We start from the raw sequence: 23,617 nt of genomic DNA on the forward strand, positions 1-23,617 counted from the left end.
GTAACCCTACTCAACCCTGGCTATGATTGCGCCTTATGATTCAAAGTCCATTTTTGAGGCGTTCCAGATTGATCTTTTGACCCCAAAGTCAGGTAGAGATATGCTGAAAAATGATCTTCTAGTGGCATGAATAAGATTATCCCTGCAAATATTTGAAGAAAAGGGGGGACAGGTAGTGGGGGGGCCGAAAAGGAGGCGCTGGACCAAGAATAGTACTGCTGTGAAACAAAAAACGAGTCTTAGTCTTGCCTTTAATTCACGCCTTGTTGATTTGAGTTTTCGATTCTTTTGCTGCAGTCCAGTGATTGCCAATTCACGGTGGTCTGCCAGCCGGGCGCAAAGATAGACATCAGCAGGGGGTCTTGTTAATCCGGCACGTGAAACACGGCCGCCATAATTCATCTCCTGCAAAGCTACAGCTCATTACGATGCATGTGTGGGAGTTCAATGAGCTTCAAGCCAGACGACAAACCACTGAGGTCCATCCATCTGTGCAGATCGAAAGGCTTTCAATCAAGTTCTATGCCGATCAACATTCTGATGTGTAGTGGACCTCTATATTTGTCTTCACTGATCCCCCCCAATCTACACCGTCCACTTTATTCGGTAAACCATGCCAGTAATGTGTTGGACCCCCTTTTTGCCTTCAAAACTGCCTCAATTCTTCGTGGCATAGATTCAACAAGGTGCTGGAAGCATTCCTCAGAGAGTTTGGTCCATATTGACATGATGGTATCTGATTTGTCGGATGCTCATTCATGATGCGAATCTCCCGTTCCAACACATCCCAAAGATGCTCTGTTGGGTTAAGATCTGGTGACTGTGGAGGCCATTGGAGTACACTCATTGTCATGTTCAAGAAACCAGTCTCAGATGATTCCAGCTTTATGAGATGGCGCATTATGCTGTTGAAAGGAGCCATTAGAGGTTGGGTACTGAAGTTATATACTATTTTATACACTGTTTTATCTTACGTAAAGTCAAATATACTTGGACTTCAACCTTAAGTGCAACTTTTCAGACGAGTGTCGGAAACCACACTTTGCGTTGGAATGTGCCTTTTCTTTCATCCTGAGCAGATAACAATGATTTAATCACCTCGTCTGGTGAGGTGGAACATATGCCTGGCGACATCCTGTTCCTCCTTTCCCAGCTTCAAAGGATCATTGGGAAATCTGCATCGATGACGGCGCCGACCAATCAGCCAGAGGCTTGGTCATGAGCATGGATTATAACATAGGAAGACCTTAAAACCTTGTCTCTATTACACACACGATTGTAATTGGCAAAAAAGAAAGATCTGTTCAACTCTTTGAATCGGCTGAATAAATTGATATGTGGACTACACTCAACTTCTCTGACTTCTGAATATGCTTCTACTGTAAGGAATTAGGAGTCAGATTTCAGTTTAATAAATGTTAAAACCTTACAGTACACTGTAGTCATGAAGGGATGGACATGGTCAGCAACAATACTCAGGTCCGTTGTGGCACTGCAACGATGCGCAATTGGTACAGAGGGGCCCAAAGAGTGCGAAGAAAATATGTCCCTCACTATTACACCAGCACCATCAGCCTGAACTGTTCACACAAGGTAGGATGGATCCATGCATTTATGATGTTGACACCAAATTCTGACCCTACTATCCGGTTGTTCCTGCAGAAATCGAGACTCAATAGAGCAGCCCACATTTTTACCATCTTCTATTGTCCAATTTCGATGAGCTTGTGCAAATTGTAGCCTCAGTTCTCTGTTCTTGGCTGAAAGGAGTGGCACCTGGTGTGGTCTTCTACTGCTGTAGCCCATCTGCCTCAAAGTTTGACGTACTGTACGTTTAGAAATGCTCTCCTGCCTACCTTGGTACAACCAAGTTGGTTGTAACAAGTGGTTATTTGAGTCACTGTTGCCTTTCTATTGGCTTGAACCAGTCTGGCCAATCTCCTCTGACCTCTAGCGTCAACCAGGCATTTCCACCCACAGAACTGCTGCTCACTGGATAGTTTTTTTTTTTATTTTGGACCATTCTCTGTAAAACCTAGATTGGTCTTTGCGTGAAAGTCCCAGTAGATCAGTAGTTACTTAGATACTCAGTCCAGCCCTTTTGGCACCAACAACCATCAGAGTTACCCAAACCACCTTTCTTCACCATACAGATGCTCGGTTTGAACTGCATGAGATTGTCTTGGCCAAGTCTACATGCCTAAATCCTCTGAGTTGGCTATTCAGAAATGAGACAGGTGTACCTAAAAAGTGGGCAGTGAGTATACATCCAGTTGACATATACGAAAGAAAAGGACTATATGAGACATCTCTTGGAAGCCAACTCTCTCTCTTTCTCTCTCTCTCTCTCTCTCTCTCCATTTCTCTCTCCCTTTCTCTCTCTGTCTACTTTTATTCTTCTCTCTTTCGCTGTGTCTTTTTTTTCTGTCTCCTTTTATTCCCCTTTTTCTCTCTTTCTCTCTCTGTTTCTCTTTGTTTAGCTCTATTTTTCTACTTTTATGCACTTCCACTCTATGAATTTCATTAATCCTCAATTTCTCTCTCTCTGTTCTTAATCTTCCGCTTTCTATTTTGGTTTCTCTATTTAGCTGTCTTTTTGTTTCTCTTTGTTTCCCTCTCTATCTTTAACACTCGCTATATTCTCTTTTTCTCTCTCTATGTTTTCTCTCTTTTTTTCTATTTTCTTTCTATCTGGCGCTCTTTCTCTTTAACAATCCTCTTCTCTTTTTATCTTTCACACTGACTTTTCTCTTTCGGTTTCTCTCTATCTCTTTTACTCTTTCTGTCCCTCATTCTCTTTGTAACACTCTCTCTGCCTCTCTTTCTTTCTTTATCTTTCTGTCTCTCTCTCACACACTCACTGTCTTTCTCTTCAATGCTCTTAATCTTTGATACACTCTCACTTTATCTCTCTTTTCTTCCTGTTTCACTCTCTTCTGCTGTTTTTCCTTCACTCTGTCTGTCTCTCTTTCTCTCTTCAATCCACTTTATTTTGAAGGATTTGTGCATAAATAAACACTCCAACGATTTATTTAGATTTGTATTTTGGTAAAAGTTTGCCACTTCCGGTTTTAAATAAGCACATTTTTATTTTATTTACATTCTGTATATGGATTGTGCTTTGCGTGTAAAAAATAGTGTGGGATAACGTGCTTTTTAATGTCAAAAGCTTGGCATGTATGCACACTAGCGTGCAATGGTATTAGTCAAGTCAAGTCATATTTATTTGTATGGCCCTTAATCAGTCTCAAAGGGCTGCACAGACCACAGATTATTGAAAACCACAGACTATTATGACACCATCCCCTGAGCCAAAACCAGCATGAGGGCAAGGAAAAACCCCAAAACCTCAACATGAGGAAAATGAAGAAACCCTGAGAACTGGTTGGGGAAAAAACGTGGATATTATGCTTTTGGAATATAATGTTTGCGTCATCTTGTGCTTTGCAGGATCAAAGTATCTCATCTTTGCATTACTTTTCGGTTTTCAGATTACACCTCTCCGAGGTCCCAGGGAAGGCGGAACACTCGTGACCATCCGTGGTGACAATCTGGGTTTAGAATTCCGCGAGATCCAAGGCAATGTGAAAGTAGCGGAGGTGGAGTGCACGCCCATTCGAGATGGCTATATCCCAGCCGAGCAGTGAGTACCCAGCCCTGGAAATATTTATTCACCGTATTTGTTTGTGTATAACGCACTTATTTTTATTTTAATTAAAGTCAGTATTAAATGTTTTTCATTTTTTCTCAGCTCAAGTCAAGTTAAGTCATATTTATTTGTATAGCCGTTTATCACAAAAAGTCTCAAAGGGCTGTATAGAGCACAATAACTACAACAAAATAACTAGCAAAATATAACAGAAAGGAGGAGGAACAGATATATGTTAAGCAAAATATGGAAATATTAAATGTGTAACTTGGTTTACAAAGAATCCGAATGCCAAATATCTCATCTCATCTCATTAGCCGTACCGCTTATCCTCATTAGGGTCGCGGGGGGGCTGGAGCCCATCTCAGCCATCTCCGGGCAGTGGGCAGGGGACACCCTGAACTGGTTGCCAGCCATTCGCAGGGCACACAGGGACAGACAACTCATTCGCTCATCCACACCTAGGGACAATTTGGACCTGCCAATTCACCTGAAATGCATGTTTTTGGAATGTGGGAGGAAACCGGAGTGCCCGGAGGAACATACAAACTCCGCACAGGAAGTCTGGAGCTGGATTTGAACCCACGACAGGTTCCCATGACATGAACTGTGCCGCACAAGCGCTAACCACTGCCCCACCGTGCTGCCCCCGAATGCCAAATATGATTATATAAATGATATTATTGGTATGTAACGTTCATACTCACGTAAAAAAACGATTTGGAGTTAGATAGCTAGCCCAAAAAAGATAAAATGTTAGCTCGATAGCATGCAAATAATGTAAAAAGCTAGGTAGATAGCTTGCTAAATAGCTCAAAATGTACGAAGAGAGCTAGCTAAAAAAAAACTGCAATTTTTTTGCTCATTCACTTTATAAAACCCAATTACTGGATTAAAGTTTTGTGTACCACTAGGAGGAAGTAAATATTACACACGGTCCCTTTAAAGTCTAACACTGCTCAAACTAAGTAGTGAAAGTAAATGTTAAATACATTGTGCCATCATTTAAATCACTAAAGTATGAACACAATCCAAACTTAAAATCGATCATGTATTTTTTTATTGTCCTTTAAAGTCTGATTCATTATCAGATACACAAAATACTTGTTTTCCTATTAGTGCTTTTTCATTCTCTAAAATTCGTCTCTGGGACAGTGAGGAAAAATATTATGATCATGAGCAGTGGCAGGTGGCAGTGTATTTCACACCAAGGCCTTCAGTGGTGACACATCTGAATTATTCCAACCCTCAAAAGCTACTTTAAGGCTATAAAACATTTACTGTCGCTAGCATCAATAATAACCTCAAAAATTTCATAGTTTAGGAATTTAGCCAAAAAATCAATTTTATTCGTGCAAAAACTTTTCTATTGCTCTGTCGTGCAGTTTCTCTCCGGCAATAAGTTTCTATTGCCTTCGAAGCTAATGCTGAAAGTCGAGCCTGTCCTGTTGTATTTCTAGCATGAGTTTTCATGAAAAAGTCCATTCGACATAAGAAGTGGACACAGGGAATTGTTTTTTTCACACTTTCGTTGTGATAATTCTGTCACAACTAACTCCCACTCCCACGTCCAAGCCAATCATAGTTCGTGAAACCGCTGACGTTTCGTTACGCCTTCTAAAAGGTCCAGGATGTCTCATCTCATTAGCTGCACCGCTTATCCTCAGTAGGGTCGGGGGGTGCTGGAGCCCATCCCAGCAATCATCGGGCAGTGGGCAGGGGACACCCTGAACTGGTTGCCAGCCAATCGAAGCGTCCAGGACAGGGGTGTCAAACATGCGGCCCGCGGGCCAGATCAGGCCCGCTAAGGGATGCAATCCGGCCCACGGGACAATGCTCGGAGAAGCGGAGGAGAAAAATGAGCTGCAGGTTGAAAAATATGCACTTGCCAAAGGCAGGTGCCTCTCACAAATGCTGTACTTGTATTTCTTTCTTTTTTATCTCTCTCACTCTCACTCACTGTTCCACCCTTTTCCTCTCACTCGCTATCTACCTCTCTTTCAGGGTTTTTTCCTTTTCTCCCTCTTTCTCCATTGCTTTCCTCTTCTCTCTTTCTCCCCTTCTCTCTTTCTTTCCTTCTCTTTTCTCTCCTTCCCTCTTTCTCTTGTTCTATTTCTCTTTCTCTCTTTTTCTTTCTCCCTCTCTCATTATTTCTCTTCTTATCTATTTTGTTTCTCATGCTCTCTCTCCCTTTCTCCTTTTTCTCTCTTTCTTTGTCCCTTTCTCTATTTTTTTGTCCCACCCTCTACTTTTCTCTCCTTCTCTTTCTCTCATTTCTTTGTCTCTTTTTTCTTTCACTCTAATCTACTAGTCCGGCCCCCAACAGAATGTTTGTTCTTTTGTGTGGCCCCCGAGTTAAAATGAGTTTGACATCCCTGGTCCAGGATGTCGCCAATTCGAAATCTAATTGGCTTAACCAACAGCTTTATCAACACTTATTTTATGCATTAGGGCCTGCAGAACTGACCGTGAAGGCCTCTGTGTAGATTTCTGACCCTGGCAAAAAGTAATGGCTTGATTGTAATTAGCTAAATGCTTGAATATAAAAGCACACATCAGGTAGCAGCGCAACCAGGGGAAAAGGAATGAAAGGAAGATGAGAGACAATTTGGAGTTGTTTAATACGTATTCATGAACGAAATAGAATTACCATCACGTGATTCCAATATATTTCAGGCCAGCAGAGAAGGCCTTTCAAGCCTTGAAAGCTCATCACGATTTATCATATGTCAGCTTTATCACTTGCGGTCAAGTGGTTAGGAATCGGCTCTCTCACCACCGACGCCTGGGTTCGATTCCTGTTGCATCCAATTTGTTTGCGATTGTAGGGATATTTTTTTACTACCATGAAACCTCATGTATAAAGTGCACCCAGACTTTGACTTATTTAAAAGATTTAAAAAAGAAAGCATTTCACACGGATAAATACAGTAGTGGAGGCCTTACCAGATGTCCCACCCACAGAATCGTCTGCGAGATGGGCCGCGCCGAGAAGAGTCAGTACACTGGAAACGTCAAAGTGTGTGTGGGCGTCGGCGAGTGCCAGCCAGAATTCACCGCCAAGTCATCCAAATACTACTACTTTGTGGTAAGAGGTTAAATGAAATGCCTTCAACGTTTTGTTTGTTTGTGTTTGTTTTATTTAGGCACAGCACAAAAACATCAATCATTAATTATCAAACGTAAACAATAAACTACTTGCACAAGAACAGCTGTACAATTATACAATGCATGTGGCAAAATGTGCCCAAAGAGAAGATTTTAAGTGCCTACTCATATTCCATTGAATTTCTTGCAGGGAATACATATTTAAAATCAAAACAACAAAACAGCACAAGAAATGACATTTTGAAACGTATAATAGTATCAGTAATGACTCATATGGAATATAATACCCAAAAGCACTCAATATCATTTAGTATAATCATCTTCATGATTGTTTAGTGTATGATTTTGTAAATAATGTCAATTAGAGACATGTTTAACGTCATCAAAATTGTTCCATTAATGACCTTTACAGTTGGTACAATGGCTTTTCCATGTGGTGCAAAAATATTGGACCTCGAAGTTATGTATTGCCCTGAAATAACGGGTGCCTGCTCTGTAGAGAAACAATGGTTTCTTTCTTTTCCACGAAAAAAAACTGAACAGTTACAGTTGCCCAGTTAAAAAAAAACAGAACTTTGGAATGAATGGAATGACTGCATCCCCTTTTGGACATTTCCGGGTCGTACCAAATCGCCATGTACCATAATGAAATCTGGAGTCTGAAATCTGAATCAGGAAGTTTTAATGTAATTAAAACATTCACGGCTATGTGTTGATAAAATGATGTTCTCATCAAACATGATTATGTCGATTGGAAGGACATTACAAAACATTACGCAAATTTCTAAATTAATTGGCTTTATGCCAAGTTTAGCAATTTCAAACACCGACATCTGATACTGGTGGTATCAGATACCTGAGACCTTACCTTAAGAGAAACGATCTGGTTGAGCATCACGGGTCCATATAAAAAGAATTGGCTGAGCGATAGTCGTTCTCTTTCTTTACCTGCCTGACTCATGGTACCCTACAGCCGCCATGCAGGCCTTCACTGCGGCCTTGAGATCAGCACGTGGGCCTTACGTTAACACCATAAGGTAATTCCCCCAAATCTGCTAGCATTATAGCAGGAAACTTTCTTTTTGTGCTAGTAACTTCCAGACCTGACATAATATCCGGCGCGCAACATTAAAGCTAGAAAAATGTATACACCACCTTTATCATGGGTCGCTCTTTGGCTATTTTTATAGTGTGTGAAATTGTCAAAGTTTGATGTTTTTTTTAACTGCCTCTATAATGACTGTCTAGATTCCGAGAATCCACAGCATCAAGCCAGGCAGAGGGCCCGTTTCCGGGGGAACGGTTGTCAGCATCATGGGAAGTCACCTGGACGCCGGCAGCAACGTGTCCATCATGTTTAAAGACCAGCCATGCACCTTTCTCAAGTCAGTTATTCGACAAATCGCACCCCACCTGATGACCCCAACACTTAGGCAGTCGATTAAGAGCTCACTCTGCATCGTATAAAAGAACCGCACAGACATTCCAGGGCCACGAGAAATCAGATTATATTCAAGTCATTGGCAAAACGAGCCGCCTCGGATTTACGATCTCCATAAATATCCTCCTAATGAGTTTCCGTTCTCCATCACCGCTTTCATGTCTTCTTCAATACAGAACCGAGCTCCCTCAGTAAGTTATGCTCTCGTTCAGCTTATAAAGCTGGGTTGCTTTGTGGGCAGGTCTCTGCTGTGATTGACAGCACCAGAATGTCTACCCTTAACATATTTCCTGCTCGGCCCTGTAAAAATTCATTTTTGACGTCGATATCTGTCAACGACAGCACATGAGTGAAGATTCGCTCTTAGCTCTTAAGAGAGTAGAAAAAGTGCCATAAATTTTGGACTACAAGCCGTTACTTTTTTCTACATTTTAAACACTGCGACTTTGTATACAAAGTAGTGTTTTGGGGGGTTTTTGGGGGAAGTGGATGGTCGCAAGGAAGGCCGCGGCCACTCAAATCAAGACCCGCGCCGAGCCCTACCCACGGACCTCCCTAGCTACAGTCAGGGCCCCGTGTAGACCCCTGGCGGGTCAACTCAACCGGTGCCCAGCAGTGGGCTTAGAAATGGTGCATACAAGAAATTAAAGCCCTCACCTGTAATATATCCATCCATCCAATATCTTCATCGCTTATCCTCAGTAGGGCTGTGGGGGTGCTGGAGCCCATCCCAGCCATCTTCGGGCAGTGGGCAGGGGACACTCTGAACTGGTTGCCAGCCAGTCACAGGGCACAGAGGGACAGACAATTCGCTTGCTCATTCGACCTAGGGACAGTTTGGACCGGCCAATTAACCTAACATGCATGTTTTTGGAATGTGGGTGGAAACCGGAGTGCCCGTAGAAAACCCACGCAAGCACGGGGAGAACATGCAAACTCCACACAGGAGGTTCAATCTCATGACCTCAGAATTGTGCCGCAAACGCCCTAACCACTGCTCCGCCGTGCTGCCCACCTGTAATATATGTTTTTGTAAATCCTTAAAAAAACGGTGAATATACAAATACACGGACAAAACATCTCGATGACGTTCGTAAACATTCCTCCGAGGGAAATTAGTCCATGTATTTGTCAACATTATTCATGTAATACATAACAGGAGCAAAACTGGAGGTTAGACAGAAGGTACTCTATTCAATATTTACAACACACTTACAGCATTTCTACTTTTGCATCCATAATTTAAGTCCTCAATTTATACATTTGAAGCGGCAGTTTTTAATCGAAAAAGCTACACTTCTTTCTCCGTGTCATCAATGTCAGGTCGCTGGAGTTTCCTTTGATTGACGAACGATGACAAGCAAATGCAAGACTTTTTCACGCAGAAGTAAATACTCTATATGCTCGGCTTTTCAATCACCATCTTGGATGGTCATCTGATCCAAAACCACGTTATCTAAGGCAAACTGGGGGCGGGGGAGGAAAACGTCAATCTCCAACACTACCCCTCAAAACGTTGCATCCCAACCTTCAAGCCTGCAGCTTTAAATCTGGTGCGGGTCATAAGAAGACAAACTTTAGATGACTTATGCGGGGAAAAATGCTTTGGTACTTGAAAACTGTGGTGTTGGAACATTGATATTGAATGGTTTATGGTTGAGTACCGTGGAATCACTGCATTCAGAATGTTGTTCTTTCAGTCATAAACACAGCTTGCGACCATAGATAAGGGTAGGCACATAGATCCACCTCTATATCCAGAGCTTAGCCTTTCGGCTCAGCTCCTTTCCCACCACAATGGATTGATACAGACGCCGCATAACAGTACACTCTGCACATATATGCCTGTTGATCTCCCGCTCCATCCTGCCCTCACTCGTGAACAAAACCCTGAGATTCTTGAATTCCTCCGCTTGGAACAGGATCTCATCCCAAACCTGCAGAGTCAAAGAGAAAATTGAGGCTCTGGTTATTTATCTACACCATGATTTTGTGCTCTAAGGTATTGCGACCACATCAAGGATGCTAGTACTGAAACTCCAAAAGTCCAAAGCCGTAGAAATAGTATTCAGTAATCCAGTATAAGTTCAAGGAGCATTCAATAGTCATAAAAATGCAAAACCAGTTTTTTATGCGGTTGATTTCACGCCGGGATGTCCTGTTTTGCTGCAGGCGCGATGGACTGTGGCTGACATGCCGAACGCACGCGTCGCTAAACGGCTATGGATATGTGCCAGTGTCCGTGAGCATCGACAAGGCCCAGCTCCAAAAGGACCTCCGCTTTGAGTACGTGGAAGATCCTACCATCACCAAGATAGAGCCTGAATGGAGCATCTACAGGTAAGTTCCAAAAAAGTCCCAAATATTATCCCCAGTCATGCATCATTTTTCTTCACTTATAGTGGACACACACCGGTTACTGTGACCGGAACTAACTTGGACATCATTCAAACACCGCTAATCCGAGCCAAATACAACAACCACGAAACACTGAATGTAAGTACACTTGTCCCATTTCTTAATGCCATGGTGACCAAACCGGGTCAAAAGCAGTGCAGTGAGCGTATGGAAATTAATAGAGGGTGATGAAATTTATCTTCACGCAGATGCAATGTTATTTTCAGAGATAGCCTCTTATCGGAATCTGAGAAACCTTTATTCAACCCATCCAAATGTCTCTTGATTCGACTGAAGATGAGATTCCAAAAGCGAGAGATAGTATCTACTCGGCATAATGATTTGGCCTTACAGGATTTTTCAAGGTTGCGCATTCAATTTGGTGTATGTTAAACCCGTGCTTTTGTGGAGACAATCTCCAACGCACGTTCAGTTTTTCTATTCAACAAAGACACATGACAGAGACATGCCTTTTTCGAGATGTATCCAGTGTGACTTTCAAGGACCTAATTAAAGTGACAGGCGCTGGTCAAAGCAGCTTCAAACTGAAGGTTATTGTTGGCGTCTCAACATTGGTGTCAGGAGACCCTTTTGGGGCTGTTGTCGTGACCCTGACAGTTCAATGCATATGAATAAAACAATGCAGTCATGTTTGTCGAATCAAGTTCAGAAATAGCTGCAAAGTGAAGGACAGCCTGGGGACAAAAAGAGAAACTTGACAAGGCCTTTTTGATTTTTTCACCTCTAGTTGTGCCAGGTTCTGAGCCCGACATCCATGCAGTGCCAGGCCCCAGAGCTTCCCATCAGCCTGGCCCAACAGCAGGAGGCGCCGGAGAGGCCCGACGAATTTGGCTTCAAGTTGGATGACGTGCAGGCCGTCATGGCGCTCAACAACACCAATTTTATCTACTATCCCAATCCTGAGTTTGAGCCTCTCAGCACATCGGGTGTGCTGGAGCTCAAACCCGGATCCCCTATCATTTTAAAGGTTTGTGGCCCTTTTTAGATCTGGTGATTTGCTTCCAGGTTTGAAATATTTTGATGCTCTACTTCAGGGGCGGAACTTCTTGCCGCCCACCAGCGGTGGAAACGGAAAGATGAACTACACTGTTCTCATTGGAGAGAAACCCTGCATGTTGACCGTGTCCGACACCCAGTTGCTCTGCGAGTCACCCAATCTGACAGGACGCCACAAAGTTCTGGTGATTGACAAGCTGTTCCCTTCTCATTTTTTTAATTGCTGCTTACGAGTAAAAATACACGTGGACCTAAAAAAACTATCAATACCACATATTTTTAGGATTACCGATACTCATACCTAAATCTTGAATTTTCATAAATATAGTGGTACCTCGGTTCTCGACCATAATCCGTTCCAGAAACCTGTTCGAAAAGCGATTTGATCGAACACAGAAATCGTTTTTCCCATTACAAATCATGTAAATTGTTTTAATCCGTTCCAACACCCTGAATGTTTACCTTTGTTTACATTTAAGACACAAATAACATAAATGTAACACAGGCTAATCGTACGTTCATGTTAGCTAACATGAACATGTAAAAAGGATAAAGAAAATAATTATGAATAGGATTTTTTACCTTTGTGGTGGTCAGCAGAAGGCGCAGATGGACGGTGAGAGGGATGGAGGAGGGAGGAAAATTATTGTTTGGAAGGAGAGTCCCCTTCCATAAAAACTTCAGGGAGCTCTTCTGTCTGAGGGGTGCTCACACGTTCAAATCTCTTTGCTACGGATGACTGGCTACAGGATGTTATTTTCTCTTAAAATATCTATCCAATGACACTTGCTTCTGCCTTCTTTTTAGCACTTTTCGGAAGTGGTTCATGACAATGTCATTAAAGTCATGATGACTCTGGTGGCTGCAGCTTCATCGGTGTGGTGAAATTCTGTAACTCGGCCATTTGCTACACACTTGTTTAATCTTGGACGTCCCCTAGTGTATTGGAGGTGCAATTGCACCTGAGAAAATTAAACGGAGTAAAAAAATGTGATGTGAAACATCCACCCTGGCTTTCGAACTCTGATTTTTTTGACTGAACAAGAATTCATCGAAATTTTTGGTCGGACTTTGATTTGTTCGAACTGAGAGGCGTTCGAAAACCGAGGTTCCACTGTATTGACTTTTATACCAATTACTGTCAACCGGATAAACTTTCTCGAAAGTTCATGATAAACAGCTTGTTGTAATCTGTAAACCGCCCATGTTCCGTCCCCAGGCCCGCGTGGGCGGAATCGAGTTTTCGCCCGGTGTGGTCCACATCACATCAGATAGCCCGCTCAGCAGCACCGCCATTATCGGCATTACTGCGGCCGGGGCCTTACTCCTCCTCGCCATCATCATGGTGCTCATCGCCTACAAGCGCAAGTCGCGTGAGAGCGACCTGACGCTCAAGCGGTTGCAGATGCAGATGGACAACCTGGAGTCGCGAGTGGCACTCGAGTGCAAGGAAGGTAGAAAACCTGTCCCCCATCCGTCTTCTCGTGACCAATGTTCCCTGTAATTTTGCACGGGTCTGAGCGTTTACACAAAGTCGGTGAGCAACACTTGAAACAACAGTGAGCAACCAGAATCCCAAGTGTGGCAAGATAATTAATTATCAAACATGTCCAAAACTTGACATTTTGCTGAGTTTCCGGCAATGCAAAATTATTTTTCTCTTTTGAATGAATTGACTCATGTACTATTGCAAAGGTTGTACGGCCTACAAACGTCATTTGTTCTTACAATTCTTTCACAAGATATCCATTCCTTTTTTTTTCGTGATATATTTTGTCGCGTAATATTAACAATTTGGGGGGCTTATTTAGTCGGCTGCAAGATACAGAACTGTGCTTAATCGCATTTTTTAGTGCAAGTACAATGTTGGCAACAAGATTCACTTGATATAATTGGAAATTATTTGAATGCAACACTAACTTTTACTTCTGTTTTCCTTGTTTTTTCTTCTACTTTTTTACTTTTTTTTTCTAGTTCTTTTAAAGCTGTTACTTTTTTCTTTTTGTTCTCTATTTACTTTTTTCCTACGTTTCTTTCTTTTTTTTCTGGCTCTTTTCAAAATTTTCTTTTTTTCTCTTCCTTTTGTTTCTTTTTTTCTCAGCTTTTCACTACTTTTTCATTTTGATTATTTTTTCTTTTTGTTCTTTTCCCCCCTTCTTTTAAGTCATTTTGTGCATAGTTTTACATAATATTTGGTCATGTTGGGATTGAAGAAGCAAAAAAAACCTGAAGAGCCGTTTAGGACCTGAAAGAGCCGGTTCCTTTTAGTGAGCCGAGCCGAAGAAGCCAGTTCTCAACAAACTCTACTAACTTTTCTCAACTTCGTTCTACTTCGACTCGACTTCAAAATACAGCATTTAGTACACATTGTCGGGGAACCGGTGTATTTTTACCTTCATGCACTGTAACTTTGACTTAAGTCGCTTCTTATTTAGTCATTTTGAGCCCTCATTTTTGCTGTCTAGATTTTCTTGTGCGCTGAGAATGTGCGAGCAGTGCGCAATTGCGCACGCGCGCAGCTTAGAGGGAACACTGCTCGTGACCCATTTGCTTCGTAACATGCTAAGGTTTTCTCCCTCCTAGCTTTTGCAGAGCTGCAGACGGATATCCACGAGTTGACGAGTGACTTGGACGGTGCCGGGATCCCCTTTTTAGACTACAGGACGTACACCATGAGAGTCCTATTCCCAGGGATAGAAGAGCATCCTGTGCTCAGAGACCTGGAGGTAGGCTTCATCTGTGTGTAACCCAGGACAGCTAGTGTGGGCAAGGTTTTTGAGTCGCAGGCTGCATTGGGTTGCAGGCCAGGCGAAAGGAAAAAAAATGGCTCATCAATGTATTTTTTTTGTATATGCCGATAGATAGTTTTAAATTCGATACCTCGGCTATACATGACATTGTTTGCAGTTATGTTTCGTTGTGTTTCTTGTTTATAAAGGCACCATATCATACCAATTAGTTTGAAAAAACTCGATATATCTATCTATATCACATATTTATCTATTCTAAACCTAATTTAAATCCATTTATACCAGAGTTTTTCAAAGATGGCTCTGGACCCAAGAGTAGTTTGCAGACCACAATTCAGCGGGTTGCAGGTCTTTGCCTTGGCAAAGTATTGTAAGAAAAAATTCGGGGTCAATTACACTCCTTAACACTTCTGCTCAATCTCTGTTCAGACGATTTGGCGCGTTTTAAATGTGCCACATCTCATTTTATTCAGATTCTGTTGGTTTTGTTTCCTTTTTCCGCCCATAATAATGGATCCCAAGAAAGTTAATGATAAGGGGAAGGAAAAGTGTAAAATGGTTAAAACAACCATGGAGTCAAAGAAGGATACAGTTGCGCAGTACTAAAATGATGTTTTAGTATCTTCCATTGAAGCACTGCTGGCTGGTACAGTAAATGGTATAAATAATTTAAGCATTTTACCAGTATATAAATCTTTATGAACTCCATAATCAAATAATTATAGATGTTTTGGTACACCTTTTGTTGATATTTTGGATTTATTTCAATACGTGGCTATTTTAGAGCAGTTTTAGTGGGTAAATTATTTGTGATGGATGCCTATTTGCGAGAATATATAGTTTTTGAAGTCGTTTCAGTTTTGCTGGTCATTTTGTTTTTTAAAAGAAGGTTGAATGTATCATACTATCTTTGATTGAATGCGCACAATCCTTTCAATAAATACATTTGAAGAGTGGATTTTATTTTTATTGATTTGGGTCACAGCTCATCATTAGGTTGGAATGGTCAAGTCAAGTCAGACCAGTTGATAACCGCTACTTCATAAATCCCTACTACTGATTTTCATGAAATTTGAGGGAAATTACCTTGTTCAATGCATTTCCAGTTTTCAAAGAAAGATACATCCAACTCAAAACTAAAATATCAATGAATTCAGAAAAGTATTAAAAGTAGTTATAAAACTCTCTTTTTGAGACAGGTTAAAACAGGTCATGGGATGTTTGACCTCTCCGGACACCTCAACCTACCAAGACACCTCGTTAAAAATCAAATTAAAAGTCAGTCAAGTAGAAGTAAAGCAAAATATCCTGTAATTTACTCCCGGCGGTGACATTGATTGACAGTCATAATTGAGCAAGTCGCCTTGTTCCATTAAGGTGATGATTGACCCCCATTCCACTGCCCTCAAGGTTGGCCACTCCGTCTCTTGATGAGAATTTGCTAGTAATAAGCAATATTAATTAGGCTTTAATTGGTATAAATGTCAAACTGCACAGAGAGGCGATGTGCTACGACAGTCTAATGAAGGAAGCAGAAGGCTGCTCTTAGGTGTTTGACACACACATAATTGTTATTGATGTGTGGGCAGTGGTGACAAAAATAGCCGTAGTGATGAAAAGGATACAGTAATATTCCATCTTGATTCTTGCTAGCAAGTACGTGTAGTGATGAAAATGCAAGGCGTGAAATGAAGTTGGCAACTGCAGTTACTGCAAAGGAACAGCGTGATACCACGGGGCGGCAGTGGCTCAGGAGGTAGAGCGCTCGTCTTGGGATCAAGAGATCGCAGTTCGAATCCCGGCTCCTCCGTGTTACATGTCGAAGTGTCCTTGGGTAAGACACTGAACCCCTAATACCCCCAATAAGCAGGTTAGCGCCTTACATGGCTGCACGGCCGCTATTGGGAAATGTGAAGCACAATGTAAAGCGCTTTGGGAAGTCTTGACTTGAAAAGCGCTATATAAATGCAGATCATTTCATTCCATTACCACGAGTAGAAAGACCAAACGCCATAGGTGCTCGTCAGAAAAAGAAACATAGAGGTCAGAAGCACGGCAGTTTTGAAACAGCGACGCGTAAACATCAAAGGTTTTGAACAAACTCCTGATAGGCTCCACATTATTTTCAAAATGACTACAACAGTTGTCAGCAAACACTGGACTGAGCACTGGTACCATGCTGTAGGTCGTTTAGTACCAGGGCGCACAAAAAAATATATATTTTTTGCTTATACTATATTTATTTGTAGATACACAAATTTATCATCTCCCCCAAAAACTCAAAGTTCGGGTAGTATATAACCTGTACTTGACCAATGATTGATCATTCGACAAATATCGCTGATGCCAACAACTTAAAATATCGTATATACCTGCATATAAGCCTACATCCAATTTAAGCTAAACTAAAACGAATTCAAAATATATATAAAGCAGAACCTTAACATTGATAATTATTCAATTTTGTTGTTAATAAAGATCAATATACTAATAAAAACCTAAAAATACATTTTGAAACTACAGTACATCCAGCAAGACTTCAACGGCATACACTCGTACACCATTTTCTCATTTGGCTTTCGTTTCCTTCTTCGACTCGGACTCGTACTTGCTGTAGGTCGTTTGGTACCAGGGCACAAAACAATATATATTTTTTACTTATACTATATTTATTTGTAGATACACAAATTTGTCATATTCCCCAAAAACTCAAAGTTTGGGTAGTATGTCACCTGTACTTGAGCAATGATTGACCATTCGACAAATATCGCTGATGCCAATGACTTAAAATACCGTCTATACCTGCATATAAGCCTACATCCGATTTTAACAACACCCTAAAACTGCTTTAGAAGAGCCATATACTAAAACAAATCCAATATTTATATAAAGCAGTACCTTAACATTGTTAATTATTCAATTTTGTAGTTAATAAAGATTTATATACTGATAAAAACCTAAAAATATCACATTTTGAAACTACTGTACATCCAGCAAGACTTCAACGACAGACACTCGAACACCATTTTCATATTTGGCTGTCGTTTCCTTCTTCGACTCGATCGTTGTTGTCACTGTTTTCCACTTTTTCTTTCCCTTATCACTTACCTCCTCGGGACCCATATAAGCAGAAAAAGGAAAAACAGCCAAGAAAATTACAATGAAGTGCGATGTGGTCCCCCTCAAACGCGCAGACTAAGCAGGTACAACAGGTTGAGCAGGGCTTTATCGCCATCTACTGTTAAGGAGTGTATAGGTCCCTCATTTTTTTAAATTCTTTTTAGCCTTATCCCGCCCAGGGAAATGCTGGCGACCCACTAAAAATGGAACTAAGACCTTATTTTGGGTCCCAACACACTAAATAAGAAACACAAGCATTTTATCTTAGCAAAACACTATTTGTACAGCATTGGAAAGGGACATTATGGGCAACAATTCAGCCGAAACAACGTACAACGTGGTACCAGGAATAAAAATAGTGTGGTAAGATAAAATGTAATGCCTTTTACAATGATATCAAGATGCCTAGTGGTCTAGTCCTTCCACAGTGGATTTGGGCGTATTAACATTATTTTTATTGTTATTGTTGTAGTTATTATTACATGGACTGTACTTTGAGGGAAACTGCTGTAAGCAAACCAATGCTTGTATGTTTTGGTTCTCGTTACAGGTGCCAGGTTACCGACAAGAGCAGGTAGAGAAGGGCCTGAAGCTGTTTGGCCAGCTGATCAACAACAAGGTCTACCTGCTGTGCTTCATCCGTACACTGGAGGCGCAGCGCGGTTTTTCAATGCGGGACCGCGGCAACGTGGCCTCGCTTATCATGACGGTGCTGCAAAGCAAGCTGGAGTACGCCACCGACGTACTGAAACACTTGCTGTCCGACCTCATCGACCGCAACCTGGAAAGCAAGAACCACCCTAAGCTTTTGCTCCGGAGGTAGGAATAGAAAATATTAAGTCCAACAAATTTAGCCGGAAAACTTCATCCTTGTCCAGTTTTACCTATGGGATTTTGTGAGACCCTGGTTGGTGGACAATCTACTGGTCTGGGAGCTTGCTTTCCCCGGGAGAACATTTCGTATGATTTAAATTTAAAGGCATTGATCTGGTGCATTTTTAGAGCAAAATCAAGAAGCTAGATCTATGATAAATGTGTGCCCTTGGAAAACCTTTAAATCATAAATTCATTAGTTATTAAAGGCAACAAAACAAGTCACAGCTAACATGTCACAACCACAAAGCAAGGTAAATGAGACAGTTTAATGCAGAAGTAATCTGCTCGTCATCTTATTATACTAAGAGTGGTGTTGTGCCTATGCTGGACTAATTTAATAGAATAGAAGAGAATTTAATCAAATAGTATTGACTGTCTCTTGATGTCAAGTGAAACATTGTATGCAACAAGATTAGACATGGCACCTCTGAGTAAACATGTAATAAAGACTTTAGAGAAAAACAAAAGATTTTAAGCATAAATGGTGTAAGGCTTTAACATTTCTTAAACTGAAATCTGACTCCGAAGACACTTCACGTGTCATGTCCAAACCCTTACAGTTGGAGCATGCCCAAAAGTCGGAGAAGTTATCGAGCCGAGTATAGTCCACATATTAATTTATTAGCCGAATCAGAGTTAAACACATCGGATCTTTCTTTCTTGCCAATCACAATCTTGTGTAGAAAGAGAGCGACGGGGTTTCAGGGTCTTCCTCTGTTCACGCCCCATGACCAAGCCTCTGGCTGATTGGTCCGTGCCGTCGTCGATGCAATTTTTCCAACCATGGTTGAAGAATGGGAGGAGGGGTGATAGGTCAACGCACTCCAGACAGAATGGGGCACGACACACACATTTTAACCCCCCCCAGACGAGGTGATAAGTAAACCACAGAAAACATTCCAAAGCACAGGTGTTTTACGACATCCTTCTCTCATAATTCGCCCTCAAACACTAAAGTCAGATTTTAGAATAAGTATATTTGACTTTACGTAAGATAAAACAGTGTATAAAACAGTATATAACTTCAATGGGCAAAAATATTTACAACGTAATGCTTAATAACAATAATAATTAAATATGATAATAGTGAAAGGAAAGCATAGTGAGTCAAATCATATCGGTGAGTAAAAAGACCAAAAACCAAAGTTTTACATTTAATCAAATGTAATTGTTATGTGAATTACAATTTTAAATATCGGTTCCACTGCTTTTGCGATTGCTGCCATGACGGGATGCCGATTCTTCTTCAATGGTTTACAGGAAGTTATTGTAATGTGCAACTTGTGAACGACGGTATATATTTTCCATTAATACGAGTTTTTGAGACTCTGGCGGGACCAAGTAAACTCTGACGGCCCACCAGGTCTTCCTATGTATGGGAAATACTAGTTGTCTCTTCCATTTTGCATGACGTTCTGTCACCATCTTCATTTCTTTCACCGTCCTCTCCCTCCCTGTTGCTTGATTGCTAACTCAATGCTTAAATAGTGCGAACAGAGTATCTCTGGCACAGCAACAGAGCACGGCTACTTACTGATTTTCCGGCCAAGAAGCGTGTTTGCCGTACGCACACGTCACTCCATCTGTCCCATCTCAACCTGCGCTGAAGTACAAGCACCAGGCATGATAACTAACCAGAGCCTTTCTGAATCCATCTGTCGCAGTCTTTGCCGCAATATCCTCTTCCTCCTCTTACTCTTGGTCCCGCTGTGCATCGTTTGGAGTATTATGCTGAAGTGTTTTGCCTCTAATTGTGATGTGCAAAAGGGTTTTGTCTGGTGAGGCACAGTCAGATTTATGAATAAATGAACCTGTATTTTATTTATATTGGCAGCACAAACAAGTCATATAAAGACTGTTATGTAGCAACAAACAAACAAAAAAACTGCTTTATTGTCTTACCTTGACCTATAGATTAGGTCTATGCGTTGCTCTTTTAGGATAAAAGTATCAATAGATAAATTAGCTAATACTCCATTATGAGAAAGTGCAACAAGAACAAAAATAACTGTTAGCTTGCTCCTACTATCAGTAATTATACTGTTTGGGGCTGAGGTGCGTGCCAAATGAGAATTATTGGTCTCATCACTGCCCTCTGCCTTAAGGCAAGAGAATTGCATGCCTCACCCTGCACCCAAGAAGGCTCAGCACAGTATTACTTAAAGTACAAATTATGTTAAGAGCATTCGTTGTACAGTATGTCACAAAAGTGAGTACACCCCTCACATTTCTGCAAAGATTTTATTATAATGTTTAGTAGAACATCACTAAAGGAACATCACTTCGACACAATGCAAAAACATCTGTCCACAAAGGCCATGGTTTACTGGAAAGATATAATCTGGTCTCATAAAACAAAGATTAATTTATTTGACTCAGATTATGTGAAACCAGAAATTTTGTTTGTGTCATGCTTAACGTCAAGCATGGTGTTGGGATTGTCATGGTTTGGGACTGCATGAGTGCAACTGGAGTTGGAGAGTTGCATTTTATTGAGGAAAACACGGTCTCAAGCATGTACTGTGAAATACTGAAGCAGAGAAGATAAGATAAAATGAGATAATCTTTTATCCGTCCCACAATGGGGGAAATGTCTTTTCTTACAGCAGTCAGACAACGAATAACAGCTAAAAAAAATCAATCATATATTAAAAAAAATATAAGAATAAAAAACAAAATATTTCCAATGGCAGAATGATCCAGAAACTGGGTCGTAGGGAAATGTTCCAGCCTGACAATGACCCTAAATACGTTTCTAAGAGGCTAATGGTAAAGGAAATAGACTGGCCAAGTATGTCTTCAGATCTAAACCCAATAGAACATATTTGGGGCATTCTCAAGTCGAAGGTGGAGAAGCACAAGATACCAAATATCCCCCAGCTGTCATGCTGTTATGGAGGAGTGGAAGAGCATTCCAATGGCAATTTTGAAGCTCTGGTAAAATCCAAGGCCCGGAGGATTAAACTGGCTACGTAAGGTTACATTTTTAATTTTTTTAAGGGAAGAATGAATTTACACTTCTATATAAGCTTAACACAGACTACCTTTTATTGTGGCAAAGCGAGTTTTCTGTCAAGAACCGGAACAGGGGGGAACCCAAATTCGTGACGTTTCTCACACAAGCTTTTACTTTGCGGGAAATGGGGCTGTCATGCACGTTAACCCAAACGCCAGTGATTCGGCGACCGTTGGGCGAAAGACGTAAGGCAGCAGTCTGGCGTGGAATGACAGGAAGCCAGAGCCCGACGAGATCGATACCAATTGCTCGAGCAGATATCGGACGGATGGAGCGATACCGGACAGAACGGGACAGACAGGAGTGATATCAAAACAGCATATCGAAATTAAACAATACAAACTAGACGGGAACGAAACTGGAGATCGATATTAAATAGGACAAAGTAGACGCGAACAATACTGGACAGGAAACATAGGCAAGGAACCGGACAGAGTCAAAACCCACGTCTTGAGGGCAGAGGTTTGTTGACGGACTGACAATCGGTGAGTGAGAGCATTGAGCTTAAATAGAAGGGTAGCCAATCCGTCAACAAGCTGCAGCTGGCGCCACAAGGGTGGGGCCAATTGGGCGCCATGGTAACCGTGACAGCTTCTTCAGTCTTATTCAACTAAACATAATGACGAAATATCTACAGAAATGTGAGGGGTGTGACATGCTGTATAATTTAAAAATTCAGAGATTTTGACAAAATAAAATCCAATATTGTGAAGGTAAATGCGAGAGAACTTAAACTCTGATTGGTTATGGCCATTTATTATATTCTTAATCTTGTATCTCCATGAACAGCCTCATCTCCCTTGCCTGACAGCACGTCACTGACAGCAATGTGGCGAATTAAGATATTGAAGTAGCATATTTTGAATAAAACAGGAAGTAACATGTTGACAAATGTCAAAATAATAGAGGAACACAAACCCTACTGACTTGATTTTGATCTGCCAAAGAACATAAAGAAGAATATTTAGTCTATTATTTAAATAATTAGCCAGCTAGCAAGCAGCTTTGTTTTAGTGAAACACAGTGGCTAGCCGTCAGGGCCAGCAAAGTCACCTCTGCTGGCCTAACCAGCCATCATTATCATACACGGCCCGCCACTGGATAAACATAAAAGATTGAAAACGTGTTCACCTTGAGTGAGAATCTGCTTTTGAATCCCTTCCAGGGGAGCCATTATTCACGTTGAGTCTTTCTTCACACTCTTTTTAGGTTTATAACTCATTCAATGCAAGATGTTTTCTTTCAAATGGGACGAGCCGGTGCCAGCCAATTTTTGGCATTTTGACTTATTTTTGAAGGCCTGCAGAAAATTGAGTTCTGTAGCTATATAGGCATAGGACATGTCTAAAGAAATCTTCAACCCTCATCTTTCATCAGACAAAAGTATTTTTCTAGCTTCTAACAGTTGAACATTGCTAACTTTTTTGAAAATACTAATTTCCAAGAAGACTTCTAGGTAAAACAGTTGTTTGTAAAATGATTCATTTCAGGCTGAACCTTCCCCTTTTGTGCATTTGTGATACCTCCATTATCCAAACAATACTTTCCATGAACACAAGGGCACTTTGCTTGCAATATAACATTTTATTGCAAGAACACTGAACTTAAATATAAACCATGCATGAATTTTGCAAGAATTTTTCAGAGTCTGATGTTTATGGTGACATGATCACACGATATTGGTCACCACGGCGATTGTGTTTCTCCACATTTGCACAATACATCATCTCTCCCTGCCCCGACGATGACGAAGGGGGAAAAAAAGCGTCTACCCTCATATTTGCTTTTTTCATCACACTGCTTCACTTCGCCTACTCGGCGGCTGCCTAAACACTCTCAATTGCTGGATATAGGAAGCAAAACTAGGAAGTGGGGACTCCTTGATATGTTAACAAATATCTGATCAAAATCACTCTTGCCATTTACTGGAAATTTTTCAGACTGAGATCAATCTTAAATGTTTGATACTTACTGATGAGCTGCACCAAACCCTTTACTATGTTTTTTTAATATAACAAAAAAAACAGCAATGCTGCTGAACACGTAATTATACGTTATGGCACTGAATGAGTTAATATAGAAATGGTGCATGGAAATGGAAAGGCTTTGGGGCCATGTGTGATTATGGGATGTGTGAAAGGAAGGATCAAACTTGGCCTGGAAGACCTTGTCACAGGAGGAGGGTGGAACAAATGGTGAAGGGGTGTTGGTCACGGCGGCAAGAGGCTTGAGGTTAATCCCTC

General features: G+C 41.2%; 1 protein-coding gene across 1 annotated transcript in view; it reads left to right on the forward strand.

Moving 5' to 3' along the window:
- The window catches only part of plxna4 (plexin A4), a 351,701-nt gene that overhangs the window by 288,307 nt on the left and 39,777 nt on the right, over nt 1-23,617 (forward strand). Inside the window, exons 14-23 of the mRNA XM_088348478.1 lie at nt 3,492-3,643; nt 6,614-6,737; nt 8,006-8,142; nt 10,371-10,538; nt 10,601-10,694; nt 11,344-11,583; nt 11,651-11,797; nt 12,832-13,066; nt 14,196-14,338; nt 18,033-18,301. Coding sequence (XP_088204604.1) covers nt 3,492-3,643; nt 6,614-6,737; nt 8,006-8,142; nt 10,371-10,538; nt 10,601-10,694; nt 11,344-11,583; nt 11,651-11,797; nt 12,832-13,066; nt 14,196-14,338; nt 18,033-18,301 — 1,709 coding nt within the window. The remainder of the gene's footprint in view (nt 1-3,491; nt 3,644-6,613; nt 6,738-8,005; nt 8,143-10,370; nt 10,539-10,600; nt 10,695-11,343; nt 11,584-11,650; nt 11,798-12,831; nt 13,067-14,195; nt 14,339-18,032; nt 18,302-23,617) is intronic.

Source organism: Urocampus carinirostris, chromosome 11, assembly GCF_059441175.1.
Source record: "Urocampus carinirostris isolate Australia breed hairy pipefish chromosome 11, RoL_Ucar_1.0, whole genome shotgun sequence".
In the NCBI taxonomy this organism is placed as follows: Eukaryota; Metazoa; Chordata; class Actinopteri; order Syngnathiformes; family Syngnathidae; genus Urocampus; species Urocampus carinirostris.